The sequence below is a fragment of the Coregonus lavaretus genome (genome assembly GCF_964263955.1).
Source record: "Coregonus lavaretus genome assembly, contig: HAP1_SCAFFOLD_2775, whole genome shotgun sequence".
NCBI lineage: Eukaryota > Metazoa > Chordata > Actinopteri > Salmoniformes > Salmonidae > Coregonus > Coregonus lavaretus.
The window spans coordinates 61,460-74,199 of record NW_028158908.1 but is presented as its reverse complement, the minus strand read 5'-3'; the positions used below and the strand labels follow the sequence as shown (position 1 = coordinate 74,199).

General features: G+C 44.3%; 1 protein-coding gene across 1 annotated transcript in view; it reads right to left on the bottom strand.

Moving 5' to 3' along the window:
- Nucleotides 1-3,341: 3,341 nt before the first annotated feature.
- LOC311123487 (F-box only protein 7-like) overlaps nt 3,342-12,740 on the bottom strand; it is a 37,115-nt gene continuing 27,716 nt past the window's right edge. Inside the window, exon 10 of the mRNA XM_084197747.1 lies at nt 3,342-4,408. Coding sequence (XP_084053873.1) covers nt 4,091-4,408 — 318 coding nt within the window. The 3' untranslated portion in view covers nt 3,342-4,090. The remainder of the gene's footprint in view (nt 4,409-12,740) is intronic.

The following is a 12,740-nucleotide window of genomic DNA, read 5'->3' as shown; positions in this document are numbered from 1 at the left end:
CGTGTCTCCAATAAAACCACCCACGGACAATCCACGGGATGAATTCCAGACAATATTTACCAATAACACTGTCCCCTTGTCTGGTGACCGAGAAGAAACGGGGTGACCGTTGAATGTTTAAAGCCCCTGAACGGGAGACTTCCGTCTGGCTCTCTAGATCAGCTGGGGAGGACGGCTCACACTTCCTGGATATTATCCAGAACAACAGACAACTTTTAAAGGGAAAGTCACCATTTTTCGTCTTCTCATAAATTGATTTTGGGTGAGCGCTTCAATTCGAGCCAACTGTCAAAAACCAGAGAGCACAGCGCAGACACATTGTTCCTCCAAGTTCTCGATGCAATTATTTCTAAGCATGTTTAATGTTTCAGACAGTCAACAACTGTCAATCACAGCACAGCCCGTTCAGTAGGCTACAAGCACACCCTGTCCGGTTTCTCGGTTCAGAACTGATATGTAGGCCTACTACTGTACACGGCATCATCACACACACCCTGTCCGGTTTCTCGGTTCAGAACTGATATGTAGGCCTACTACTGGACACGGCATCATCACACACAGCCTGTCCGGTTTCTCGGTTCAGAACTGATATGTAGGCCTACTACTGGACACGGCATCATCACACACAGCCTGTCCGGTTTCTCGGTTCAGAACTGATATGTAGGCCTACTACTGGACACGGCATCATCACACACACCCTGTCCGGTTTCTCGGTTCAGAACTGATATGTAGGCCTACTACTGGACACGGCATCATCACACACACCCTGTCCGGTTTCTCGGTTCAGAACTGATATGTAGGCCTACTACTGTACAAGGCATCATCACACACAGCCTAATCATGTCCGCAGTTCATGTCAATCATGCCAATCGTCAATAAATAGCCTGGTTCGGCGCTTATCGCACGGTATGATGAAGAATGGCCTATAAAATCCTGTTGTGGATGGACACAAATATTAATGTAAGACCATAGAGAATGCTAGAGGCCTCTAGTGGCCTAAAGGCGATTTTTAACATGGGGGCAGCGCCATGGAGGGCTTCCACCATGCTGCCGCCATTTTAAAAGTAGTCAAAGTAGTCAACTGGGTGGGGATTCCTGTGGGTTGTAGCCTCGATGACACTGCCCAGGCTGTCACAGACGCTATAAATGGCACAGATATAAAGACGAGTCCTCTATCTCTCTCTATGTGTGAGACGGAGCGACATGGAGGCTCTCTGCCGTTTCCAGCTTGTCACGGGGCCATGGGCTCGCAGTGTCTCCCGAGCCGCTGGCATTAAAACAGCCAATCATGTGAGCCCCCTCTGATGTCATTGTTGCCAAAGGAAAAAGATGATGTCATTTCTACCCTAGGCCATAATATAAACCAGGATACAGAATGCTCCACAGCAACTCTCTCCTCTCACAGGAGAACCACTGGATCTATTTATACACATTCCAAATGGTACCCTATTCCCTTTATAGTGCCCTACCAGAGCTCTGGTCAAAAGTAGTGCACTATAAAGGGAATTGGATGTGATTTTGGAATACATCCTAAGCTACTGAGCGGTCCTCTGTAGCTCAGCTGGTAGAGCACGGCGCTTGTAACGCCAGGGTAGTGGGTTCGATCCCCGCGACCACCCACATGTAAAAATGAAAGCACGCATGACTGTAAATCGCGTTTGGATAAAAGCGTCTGCTAAATGGCATATTATTATTACTGACACTCCTCACAGTGGGTTAGTGGGAGAACAAGAAATAAAAATGTATTTATATTTTATTCCCATTGAGGTCGTAACAGCAATAAAAATTATGAGGTACTCACATGTATTTTTTTTTTTACTACCATCTTCCAATATTAACTAAATAAAAGGCTGTGCAGATTAGACGGGCCTACACTAAAACAAGAGAGAAAGTGGTTTGTCATTTGGACAATGCTGTATTCTGCAACCCATGAAATGGCATTTAAACAAACAATATTCCCGACAACCAGTGATTGTGCTTTCCTCTCAGTAGATAATGAAACTAGATAAGGCTGTAATACCGGTTTACTAAACCTTGACACAGCGACAGAACTGGCTCGACAGGAGGTTGTGCAACAGTAACCCTGTTTGTTTAATTATCTCTGAAAGGTAAATAATAATAATATGCCATTTAGCAGACGCTTTAATCCAAAGCGATTTACAGTCATGTGCAAATACATTTTTATGTATGGGTGGTCCCGGGGATCGAACCCACTACCCTGGCGTTACAAGCGCCATGCTCTACCAATTGAGCTACAGAGGACAAATTATCATTGTTTGGATTTACATAGCGCTTTTCCAGATGTCCAGCCTCAAAGTAGAACAGTGAGGCTGCAACGATGTAATACCGGTTTACTAAACCTTGACCCCGGCAGTTGGCACAGACACAGATCTGAATGTCAGTCTGGACAGGTGGGGGGGGGGGGGGGGGGTTGTACAACCATTTATTATACTGAACAAAAATATAAACACAACATGCAACAATTTCAAAGATTTTACTGGGTTACAGTTATATAAGGAAATCAGTAGATTGAAATAAATTCATTAGGCCCTAATCTATGGATTTCACATGACTGGGAATACAGATATGCATCTGTTGGTCACAGATACCTTTAAAAAAAAAAGGTAGGGGACGTCGATCCAGAGCATCCCAGACATGCTCAATGGGTGACATGTCTGGTGAGTATGCAGGCCATGGAAGAACTGAGACATTTTCAGCTTCCAGGAATTGTGTACAGAAGGTTGCGACATGGGGCCGTGCATTATCATGCTGAAACATGAGGTGATGGCGGCGGATGAATGGCACGACAATGGGCCTCAGGATCTCATCACGGTATCTCTGTGCATTCAAATTGCCATCGATAAAATGCAATTGTGTTCGTTGTCCGTAGCAGATAAGCCCACCGCCACCATGGGGCGCTCTGTTCACAACGTTGACATCAGAAAACCGCTCATCCACTCAACGCCATGCATGTGGTCTGCGGTTGTGAGGCCGGTTGGACGTACTGCCAAATTCTATGGTAGAGAAATGAACATGAAATTCTCTGGCAACAGCTCTGGTGGACATTCCTGCAGTCAGCATGCCAATTGGACACTCCTTCAAAAAACTTGAGACATCTGTGGCATTGTGTTGTGTGACAAAACGGCACATTTCAGAGTGGCCTTTTATTGTCCCCAGCACAAGGTGCACCTGTGTAATGATCATGCTGTTTAATTAGCTTCTTGATATACCACACCTGTCAGGTGGATGGATTATCTTGACAAAGGAGAAATGCTCACTAACAGGGATGTAAACAAAGTTGTGCACAACATTTTTGAGAAATAAGCTTTTTTGTGCGTATGGAACATTTCTGGGATCTTTTATTTCAGCTCATAAAACATGGGACCAACACTTTACATGTTGCGTTTATATTTTAGTTCATTGTACATGACTGTTAAATCACCCCTGAACAGTCAGGTACTCAGAGAGAGAGACTGAGGGCTAAAATATGACCACAGCTAAAACCAGTCGATTGCCATTTCTCATTTTAATTGAAAGCTTTAGTCTGCGGGAAACAAGTGCTTTACAAAAATGTCTTCATAGTGGAAGACAGAAACTCCTCACACAGATCTGCTATCTTAATTTGACCAGTTTCTCACAGGAAAACATTAGAAGGCTTTTATTTTATTTTATACACTACAAGTTTGCATTTCCTGCTGTGCAGCAAAATTCTCTAAAACAACAGCGTGATCAAATGAAGATAGCAGATCAGTATGATCTCATCACTCACTAACACACACAGGAGAACATGAGTTTTTAAAGCTGATTCTGGGTCAGGGATAGGTTTTATAAAAACACCTGGATGAGGTTTTGGGGGGACAATAAGCAGGCTGGATGCGGGTTAGTGTTTCTAGACCCGTTGCGCATCGGGCCGAACAACGCCATTTATCTGTGACTATAGCACGGACGCTTGTGCCTTGTTATTTAAATATAGGTAGGCTAATCAATCAATCAATCAATCAATCAATCAATCAGTCTTCCACACCTCTGTTTTATTATGGCTCCTCTGTGTGGTGGTCATTCTCCTACACCACCACTAGGGGTTAGGGGTTCATATGAACCCTCTTCTGATGTCAGCCGGCCGGTTCCCAGCAGGCCTCAGCCCCCTTCGTCCAATCAGCCCTCCTGCTGTGGGGTCGTGACCTGGGAGCGGACCAATGGGGTCGTAGCGGGGGCGGGGCAGAATGCCACCGGGGAAGCCAGGTCTCTGGTCGTACTCCCCACCAATGATGCCAGGGGGGTAGAGGGGGAAGGGGCTGTTGGGGAGGGGGTGGAGGGGGTAGAGGGGTGGGGGGGCAGGGTGGTAACGGGGCATGTGGCGGGGATAACTAGCTGCTTCTCTTTTCCACTTGTACTTCCTCTTGTAGAGCTGAAATTAAAATGGTACCAGAGTTAGACAGTGGCTGAAATTAAAATGGTACCAGAGAGTTAGACAGTGGCTGAAATTAAAATGGTACCAGAGAGTTAGACAGTGGCTGAGTTCCAAATGGTACCAGAGAGTTAGACAGTGGCTGAGTTCCAAATGGTACCAGAGAGTTAGACAGTGGCTGAGTTCCAAATGGTACCAGAGAGTTAGACAGTGGCTGAGTTCCAAATGGTACCAGAGAGTTAGACAGTGGCTGAGTTCCAAATGGTACCAGAGAGTTAGACAGTGGCTGAGTCCCAAATGGTACCAGAGAGTTAGACAGTGGCTGAGTCCCAAATGGTACCAGAGAGTTAGACAGTGGCTGAGTTCCAAATGGTACCAGAGAGTTAGACAGTGGCTGACTCCCAAATGGTACCAGAGAGTTAGACAGTGGCTGACTCCCAAATGGTACCAGAGAGTTAGACAGTGGCTGAGTCCCAAATGGTACCAGAGAGTTAGACAGTGGCTGACTCCCAAATGGTACCAGAGAGTTAGACAGTGGCTGAGTCCCAAATGGTACCAGAGAGTTAGACAGTGGCTGAGTCCCAAATGGTACCAGAGAGTTAGACAGTGGCTGAAATTAAAATGGTACCAGAGAGTTAGACAGTGGCTGACTCCCAAATGGTACCAGAGAGTTAGACAGTGGCTGAGTCCCAAATGGTACCAGAGAGTTAGACAGTGGCTGAGTTCCAAATGGTACCAGAGAGTTAGACAGTGGCTGAGTTCCAAATGGTACCAGAGAGTTAGACAGTGGCTGAAATTAAAATGGTACCAGAGAGTTAGACAGTGGCTGACTCCCAAATGGTACCAGAGAGTTAGACAGTGGCTGAGTCCCAAATGGTACCAGAGAGTTAGACAGTGGCTGAAATTAAAATGGTACCAGAGAGTTAGACAGTGGCTGAGTTCCAAATGGTACCAGAGAGTTAGACAGTGGCTGAAATTAAAATGGTACCAGAGAGTTAGACAGTGGCTGACTCCCAAATGGTACCAGAGAGTTAGACAGTGGCTGAGTCCCAAATGGTACCAGAGAGTTAGACAGTGGCTGAAATTAAAATGGTACCAGAGAGTTAGACAGTGGCTGAGTCCCAAATGGTACCAGAGAGTTAGACAGTGGCTGACTCCCAAATGGTACCAGAGAGTTAGACAGTGGCTGAGTCCCAAATGGTACCAGAGAGTTAGACAGTGGCTGACTCCCAAATGGTACCAGAGAGTTAGACAGTGGCTGAGTCCCAAATGGTACCAGAGAGTTAGACAGTGGCTGACTCCCAAATGGTACCAGAGAGTTAGACAGTGGCTGAGTCCCAAATGGTACCAGAGAGTTAGACAGTGGCTGACTCCCAAATGGTACCAGAGAGTTAGACAGTGGCTGAGTCCCAAATGGTACCAGAGAGTTAGACAGTGGCTGAAATTAAAATGGTACCAGAGAGTTAGACAGTGGCTGAGTCCCAAATGGTACCAGAGAGTTAGACAGTGGCTGAGTCCCAAATGGTACCAGAGAGTTAGACAGTGGCTGAAATTAAAATGGTACCAGAGAGTTAGACAGTGGCTGAGTCCCAAATGGTACCAGAGAGTTAGACAGTGGCTGAGTTCCAAATGGTACCAGAGAGTTAGACATTGTGTCCCAAATGGTACCAGAGAGTTAGACAGTGGCTGACTCCCAAATGGTACCAGAGAGTTAGACAGTGGCTGACTCCCAAATGGTACCAGAGAGTTAGACAGTGGCTGAGTCCCAAATGGTACCAGAGAGTTAGACAGTGGCTGAGTCCCAAATGGTACCAGAGAGTTAGACAGTGGCTGACTCCCAAATGGTACCAGAGAGTTAGACAGTGGCTGAGTTCCAAATGGTACCAGAGAGTTAGACAGTGGCTGAGTCCCAAATGGTACCAGAGAGTTAGACAGTGGCTGACTCCCAAATGGTACCAGAGAGTTAGACAGTGGCTGAGTCCCAAATGGTACCAGAGAGTTAGACAGTGGCTGAGTTCCAAATGGTACCAGAGAGTTAGACAGTGGCTGAGTCCCAAATGGTACCAGAGAGTTAGACAGTGGCTGAGTCCCAAATGGTACCATAGAGTTAGACAGTGGCTGACTCCCAATTGGTACCAGAGAGTTAGACAGTGGCTGAGTCCCAAATGGTACCAGAGAGTTAGACAGTGGCTGAGTTCCAAATGGTACCAGAGAGTTAGACAGTGGCTGAAATTAAAATGGTACCAGAGAGTTAGACAGTGGCTGAGTCCCAAATGGTACCAGAGAGTTAGACAGTGGCTGAAATTAAAATGGTACCAGAGAGTTAGACAGTGGCTGAGTCCCAAATGGTACCAGAGAGTTAGACAGTGGCTGAGTCCCAAATGGTACCAGAGAGTTAGACAGTGGCTGAGTCCCAAATGGTACCAGAGAGTTAGACAGTGGCTGAGTCCCAAATGGTACCAGAGAGTTAGACAGTGGCTGACTCCCAATTGGTACCAGAGAGTTAGACATTGTGTCCCAAATGGTACCAGAGAGTTAGACAGTGGCTGAGTTCCAAATGGTACCAGAGAGTTAGACAGTGGCTGAGTTCCAAATGGTACCAGAGAGTTAGACAGTGGCTGAGTTCCAAATGGTACCAGAGAGTTAGACAGTGGCTGAGTCCCAAATGGTACCAGAGAGTTAGATAGTGGCTGAGTCCCAAATGGTACCAGAGAGTTAGACAGTGGCTGAGTCCCAAATGGTACCAGAGAGTTAGACAGTGGCTGAAATTAAAATGGTACCAGAGAGTTAGACAGTGGCTGAGTCCCAAATGGTACCAGAGAGTTAGACAGTGGCTGAGTTCCAAATGGTACCAGAGAGTTAGACAGTGGCTGACTCCCAATTGGTACCAGAGAGTTAGACATTGTGTCCCAAATGGTACCAGAGAGTTAGACAGTGGCTGAGTTCCAAATGGTACCAGAGAGTTAGACAGTGGCTGAAATTAAAATGGTACCAGAGAGTTAGACAGTGGCTGAGTTCCAAATGGTACCAGAGAGTTAGACAGTGGCTGAGTTCCAAATGGTACCAGAGAGTTAGACAGTGGCTGAGTTCCAAATGGTACCAGAGAGTTAGACAGTGGCTGAGTTCCAAATGGTACCAGAGAGTTAGACAGTGGCTGAGTCCCAAATGGTACCAGAGAGTTAGACAGTGGCTGAGTTCCAAATGGTACCAGAGAGTTAGACAGTGGCTGAGTCCCAAATGGTACCAGAGAGTTAGACAGTGGCTGAGTTCCAAATGGTACCAGAGAGTTAGACAGTGGCTGAGTTCCAAATGGTACCAGAGAGTTAGACAGTGGCTGAGTTCCAAATGGTACCAGAGAGTTAGACAGTGGCTGAGTCCCAAATGGTACCAGAGAGTTAGACAGTTGCTGAGTACCAAATGGTACCAGAGAGTTAGACAGTGGCTGACTCCCAAATGGTACCAGAGAGTTAGACAGTGGCTGAGTTCCAAATGGTACCAGAGAGTTAGACAGTGGCTGAGTTCCAATTGGTACCAGAGAGTTAGACAGTGGCTGAGTTCCAAATGGTACCAGAGAGTTAGACAGTGGCTGACTCCCAAATGGTACCAGAGAGTTAGACAGTGGCTGAGTTCCAAATGGTACCAGAGAGTTAGACAGTGGCTGACTCCCAAATGGTACCAGAGAGTTAGACAGTGGCTGAGTTCCAAATGGTACCAGAGAGTTAGACAGTGGCTGAAATTAAAATGGTACCAGAGAGTTAGACAGTGGCTGAGTCCCAAATGGTACCAGAGAGTTAGACAGTGGCTGACTCCCAAATGGTACCAGAGAGTTAGACAGTGGCTGAGTTCCAAATGGTACCAGAGAGTTAGACAGTGGCTGAGTTCCAAATGGTACCAGAGAGTTAGACAGTGGCTGACTCCCAAATGGTACCAGAGAGTTAGACAGTGGCTGACTCCCAAATGGTACCAGAGAGTTAGACAGTGGCTGAAATTAAAATGGTACCAGAGAGTTAGACAGTGGCTGAGTCCCAAATGGTACCAGAGAGTTAGACAGTTGCTGAGTACCAAATGGTACCAGAGAGTTAGACAGTGGCTGAAATTAAAATGGTACCAGAGAGTTAGACAGTGGCTGAGTCCCAAATGGTACCAGAGAGTTAGACAGTGGCTGAGTTCCAAATGGTACCAGAGAGTTAGACAGTGGCTGAAATTAAAATGGTACCAGAGAGTTAGACAGTGGCTGAGTCCCAAATGGTACCAGAGAGTTAGACAGTGGCTGAGTCCCAAATGGTACCAGAGAGTTAGACAGTGGCTGAGTTCCAAATGGTACCAGAGAGTTAGACAGTGGCTGAGTCCCAAATGGTACCAGAGAGTTAGACAGTGGCTGAGTCCCAAATGGTACCAGAGAGTTAGACAGTGGCTGAGTCCCAAATGGTACCAGAGAGTTAGACATTGTGTCCCAAATGGTACCCTATTCCCTATATAGTGCACTACTTTTGACCAGGACCCATAGTGAATAGGGTGCCATTTGGGATTACAGCAGCATGTCATTTCAAAACTTGTTGTCGTTAACATCAATTGATATTGATGAGTTGATATGTGTTTAAAATAAAGACATCTATAGAAAGATGTTGTTAGGAACAGATATTGATGAGACAGCATGTTGCTCTGATGTTAGCTGGGGTTTTATTGATGTCAGATTATAGCTGGGGTTTTATTGATGACAGATTGTAGCTGGGGTTTTATTGATGTCAGATTATAGCTGGGGTTTTACTGATGTCAGATTGTAGCTGGGGTTTTACTGATGTCAGATTGTAGCTGGGGTTTTACTGATGTCAGATTATAGCTGGGGTTTTACTGATGTCAGATTGTAGCTGGGGTTTTACTGATGTCAGATTGTAGCTGGGGTTTTACTGATGTCAGATTATAGCTGGGATTTTATTGATGTCAGATCGTACCTGGGGTTTTATTGATGACAGATTGTAGCTGGGGTTTTACTGATGTCAGATTATAGCTGGGGTTTTACTGATGTCAGATTGTAGCTGGGGTTTTACTGATGTCAGATTGTAGCTGGGATTTTATTGATGTCAGATCGTACCTGGGGTTTTATTGATGACAGATTGTAGCTGGGGTTTTATTGATGACAGATTGTAGCTGGGGTTTTATTGATGACAGATTGTAGCTGGGGTTTTATTGATGTCAGATTATAGCTGGGGTTTTACTGATGTCAGATTGTAGCTGGGGTTTTACTGATGTCAGATTGTAGCTGGGGTTTTACTGATGTCAGATTATAGCTGGGGTTTTACTGATGTCAGATTGTAGCTGGGGTTTTACTGATGTCAGATTGTAGCTGGGATTTTATTGATGTCAGATCGTACCTGGGGTTTTATTGATGACAGATTGTAGCTGGGGTTTTATTGATGACAGATTGTAGCTGGGGTTTTATTGATGACAGATTGTAGCTGGGGTTTTATTGATGTCAGATTGTAGCTGGGGTTTTATTGATGACAGATTGTAGCTGGGGTTTTATTGATGTCAGATTGTAGCTGGGGTTTTATTGATGTCAGATCGTAGCTGTTTTTTTTATTGATGACAGATTGTAGCTGGGGTTTTATTGATGTCAGATTGTAGCTGGGGTTTTATTGATGTCAGATTGTAGCTGGGGTTTTATTGATGTCAGATTGTAGCTGGGTTTTTTATTGATGACAGATTGTAGCTGGGGTTTTATTGATGTCAGATTGTAGCTGGGGTTTTATTGATGTCAGATTGTAGCTGGGGTTTTATTGATGTCAGATCGTAGCTGGGGTTTTATTGATGTCAGATCGTAGCTGTTTTTTTTATTGATGACAGATTGTAGCTGGGGTTTTATTGATGTCAGATTGTAGCTGGGGTTTTATTGATGTCAGATTGTAGCTGGGGTTTTATTGATGTCAGATTGTAGCTGGGGTTTTATTGATGTCAGATTGTAGCTGTTTTTTTTTATTGATGACAGATTGTAGCTGGGGTTTTATTGATGACATATTGTAGCTGGGGGTTTTATTGATGTCAGATTGTAGCTGGGGTTTTATTGATGTCAGATTGTAGCTGGGGTTTTATTGATGTCAGATCGTAGCTGGGGTTTTATTGATGACATATTGTAGCTGGGGTTTTATTGATGTCAGATTGTAGCTGGGGTTTTATTGATGTCAGATTGTAGCTGGGGTTTTATTGATGTCAGATTGTAGCTGGGGTTTTATTGATGTCAGATCGTAGCTGGGGTTTTATTGATGACATATTGTAGCTGGGGTTTTATTGATGTCAGATTGTAGCTGGGGTTTTATTGATGTCAGATTGTAGCTGGGGTTTTATTGATGTCAGATTGTAGCTGGGGTTTTATTGATGTCAGATCGTAGCTGGGGTTTTATTGATGACATATTGTAGCTGGGGTTTTTATTGATGTCAGATCGTAGCTGGGATTTTTATTGATGTCAGATCGTAGCTGGGGGTTGTACTGATGTCAGATCCGTAGCTGTTTTTTTTATTGATGTCAGATCGTAGCTGGGATTTTTATTTATGTCAGATCGTAGCTGGGGGTTGTATTGATGTCAGATCGTAGCTGTTTTTTTTATTGATGACAGATTGTAGCTGGGGTTTTATTGATGTCAGATTGTAGCTGGGGGTTTTATTGATGTCAGATTGTAGCTGGGGTTTTATTGATGTCAGATTGTAGCTGGGGTTTTATTGATGTCAGATCGTAGCTGGGGTTTTATTGATGTCAGATCGTAGCTGGGGTTTTATTGATGTCGGATCGTAGCTGGGGTTTTATTGATGTCAGATCGTAGCTGGGGGTTGTATTGATGTCAGATCGTAGCTGGGGGTTGTATTGATGTCAGATCGTAGCTGTTTTTTTATTGATGACAGATTGTAGCTGGGGTTTTATTGATGTCAGATTGTAGCTGGGGGTTTTATTGATGTCAGATTGTAGCTGGGGTTTTATTGATGACAGATTGTAGCTGGGGTTTTATTGATGTCAGATTGTAGCTGGGATTTTATTGATGTCAGATCGTAGCTGGGGTTTTATTGATGACAGATCGTAGCTGGGGTTTTATTGATGACAGATTGTAGCTGGGGGTTTTATTGATGACAGATTGTAGCTGGGGTTTTATTGATGTCAGATCGTAGCTGGGGTTTTATTGATGTCAGATCGTAGCTGGGGGTTTATTGATGTCAGATTGTAGCTGGGGTTTTATTGATGTCAGATTGTAGCTGGGGTTTTATTGATGTCAGATTGTAGCTGGGGTTTTATTGATGTCAGATTGTAGCTGGGGTTTTATTGATGTCAGATCGTAGCTGGGGTTTTATTGATGTCAGATCGTAGCTGTTTTTTTTATTGATGACAGATTGTAGCTGGGGTTTTATTGATGTCAGATTGTAGCTGGGGTTTTATTGATGTCAGATTGTAGCTGGGGTTTTATTGATGTCAGATTGTAGCTGGGGTTTTATTGATGTCAGATTGTAGCTGTTTTTTTTTATTGATGACAGATTGTAGCTGGGGTTTTATTGATGACATATTGTAGCTGGGGGTTTTATTGATGTCAGATTGTAGCTGGGGTTTTATTGATGTCAGATTGTAGCTGGGGTTTTATTGATGTCAGATCGTAGCTGGGGTTTTATTGATGACATATTGTAGCTGGGGTTTTATTGATGTCAGATTGTAGCTGGGGTTTTATTGATGTCAGATTGTAGCTGGGGTTTTATTGATGTCAGATTGTAGCTGGGGTTTTATTGATGTCAGATCGTAGCTGGGGTTTTATTGATGACATATTGTAGCTGGGGTTTTATTGATGTCAGATTGTAGCTGGGGTTTTATTGATGTCAGATTGTAGCTGGGGTTTTATTGATGTCAGATTGTAGCTGGGGTTTTATTGATGTCAGATTGTAGCTGGGGTTTTATTGATGTCAGATCGTAGCTGGGGTTTTATTGATGACATATTGTAGCTGGGGTTTTTATTGATGTCAGATCGTAGCTGGGATTTTTATTGATGTCAGATCGTAGCTGGGGGTTGTACTGATGTCAGATCCGTAGCTGTTTTTTTTATTGATGTCAGATCGTAGCTGGGATTTTTATTGATGTCAGATCGTAGCTGGGGGTTGTATTGATGTCAGATCGTAGCTGTTTTTTTTATTGATGACAGATTGTAGCTGGGGTTTTATTGATGTCAGATTGTAGCTGGGGGTTTTATTGATGTCAGATTGTAGCTGGGGTTTTATTGATGTCAGATTGTAGCTGGGGTTTTATTGATGTCAGATCGTAGCTGGGGTTTTATTGATGTCAGATCGTAGCTGGGGTTTTATTGAT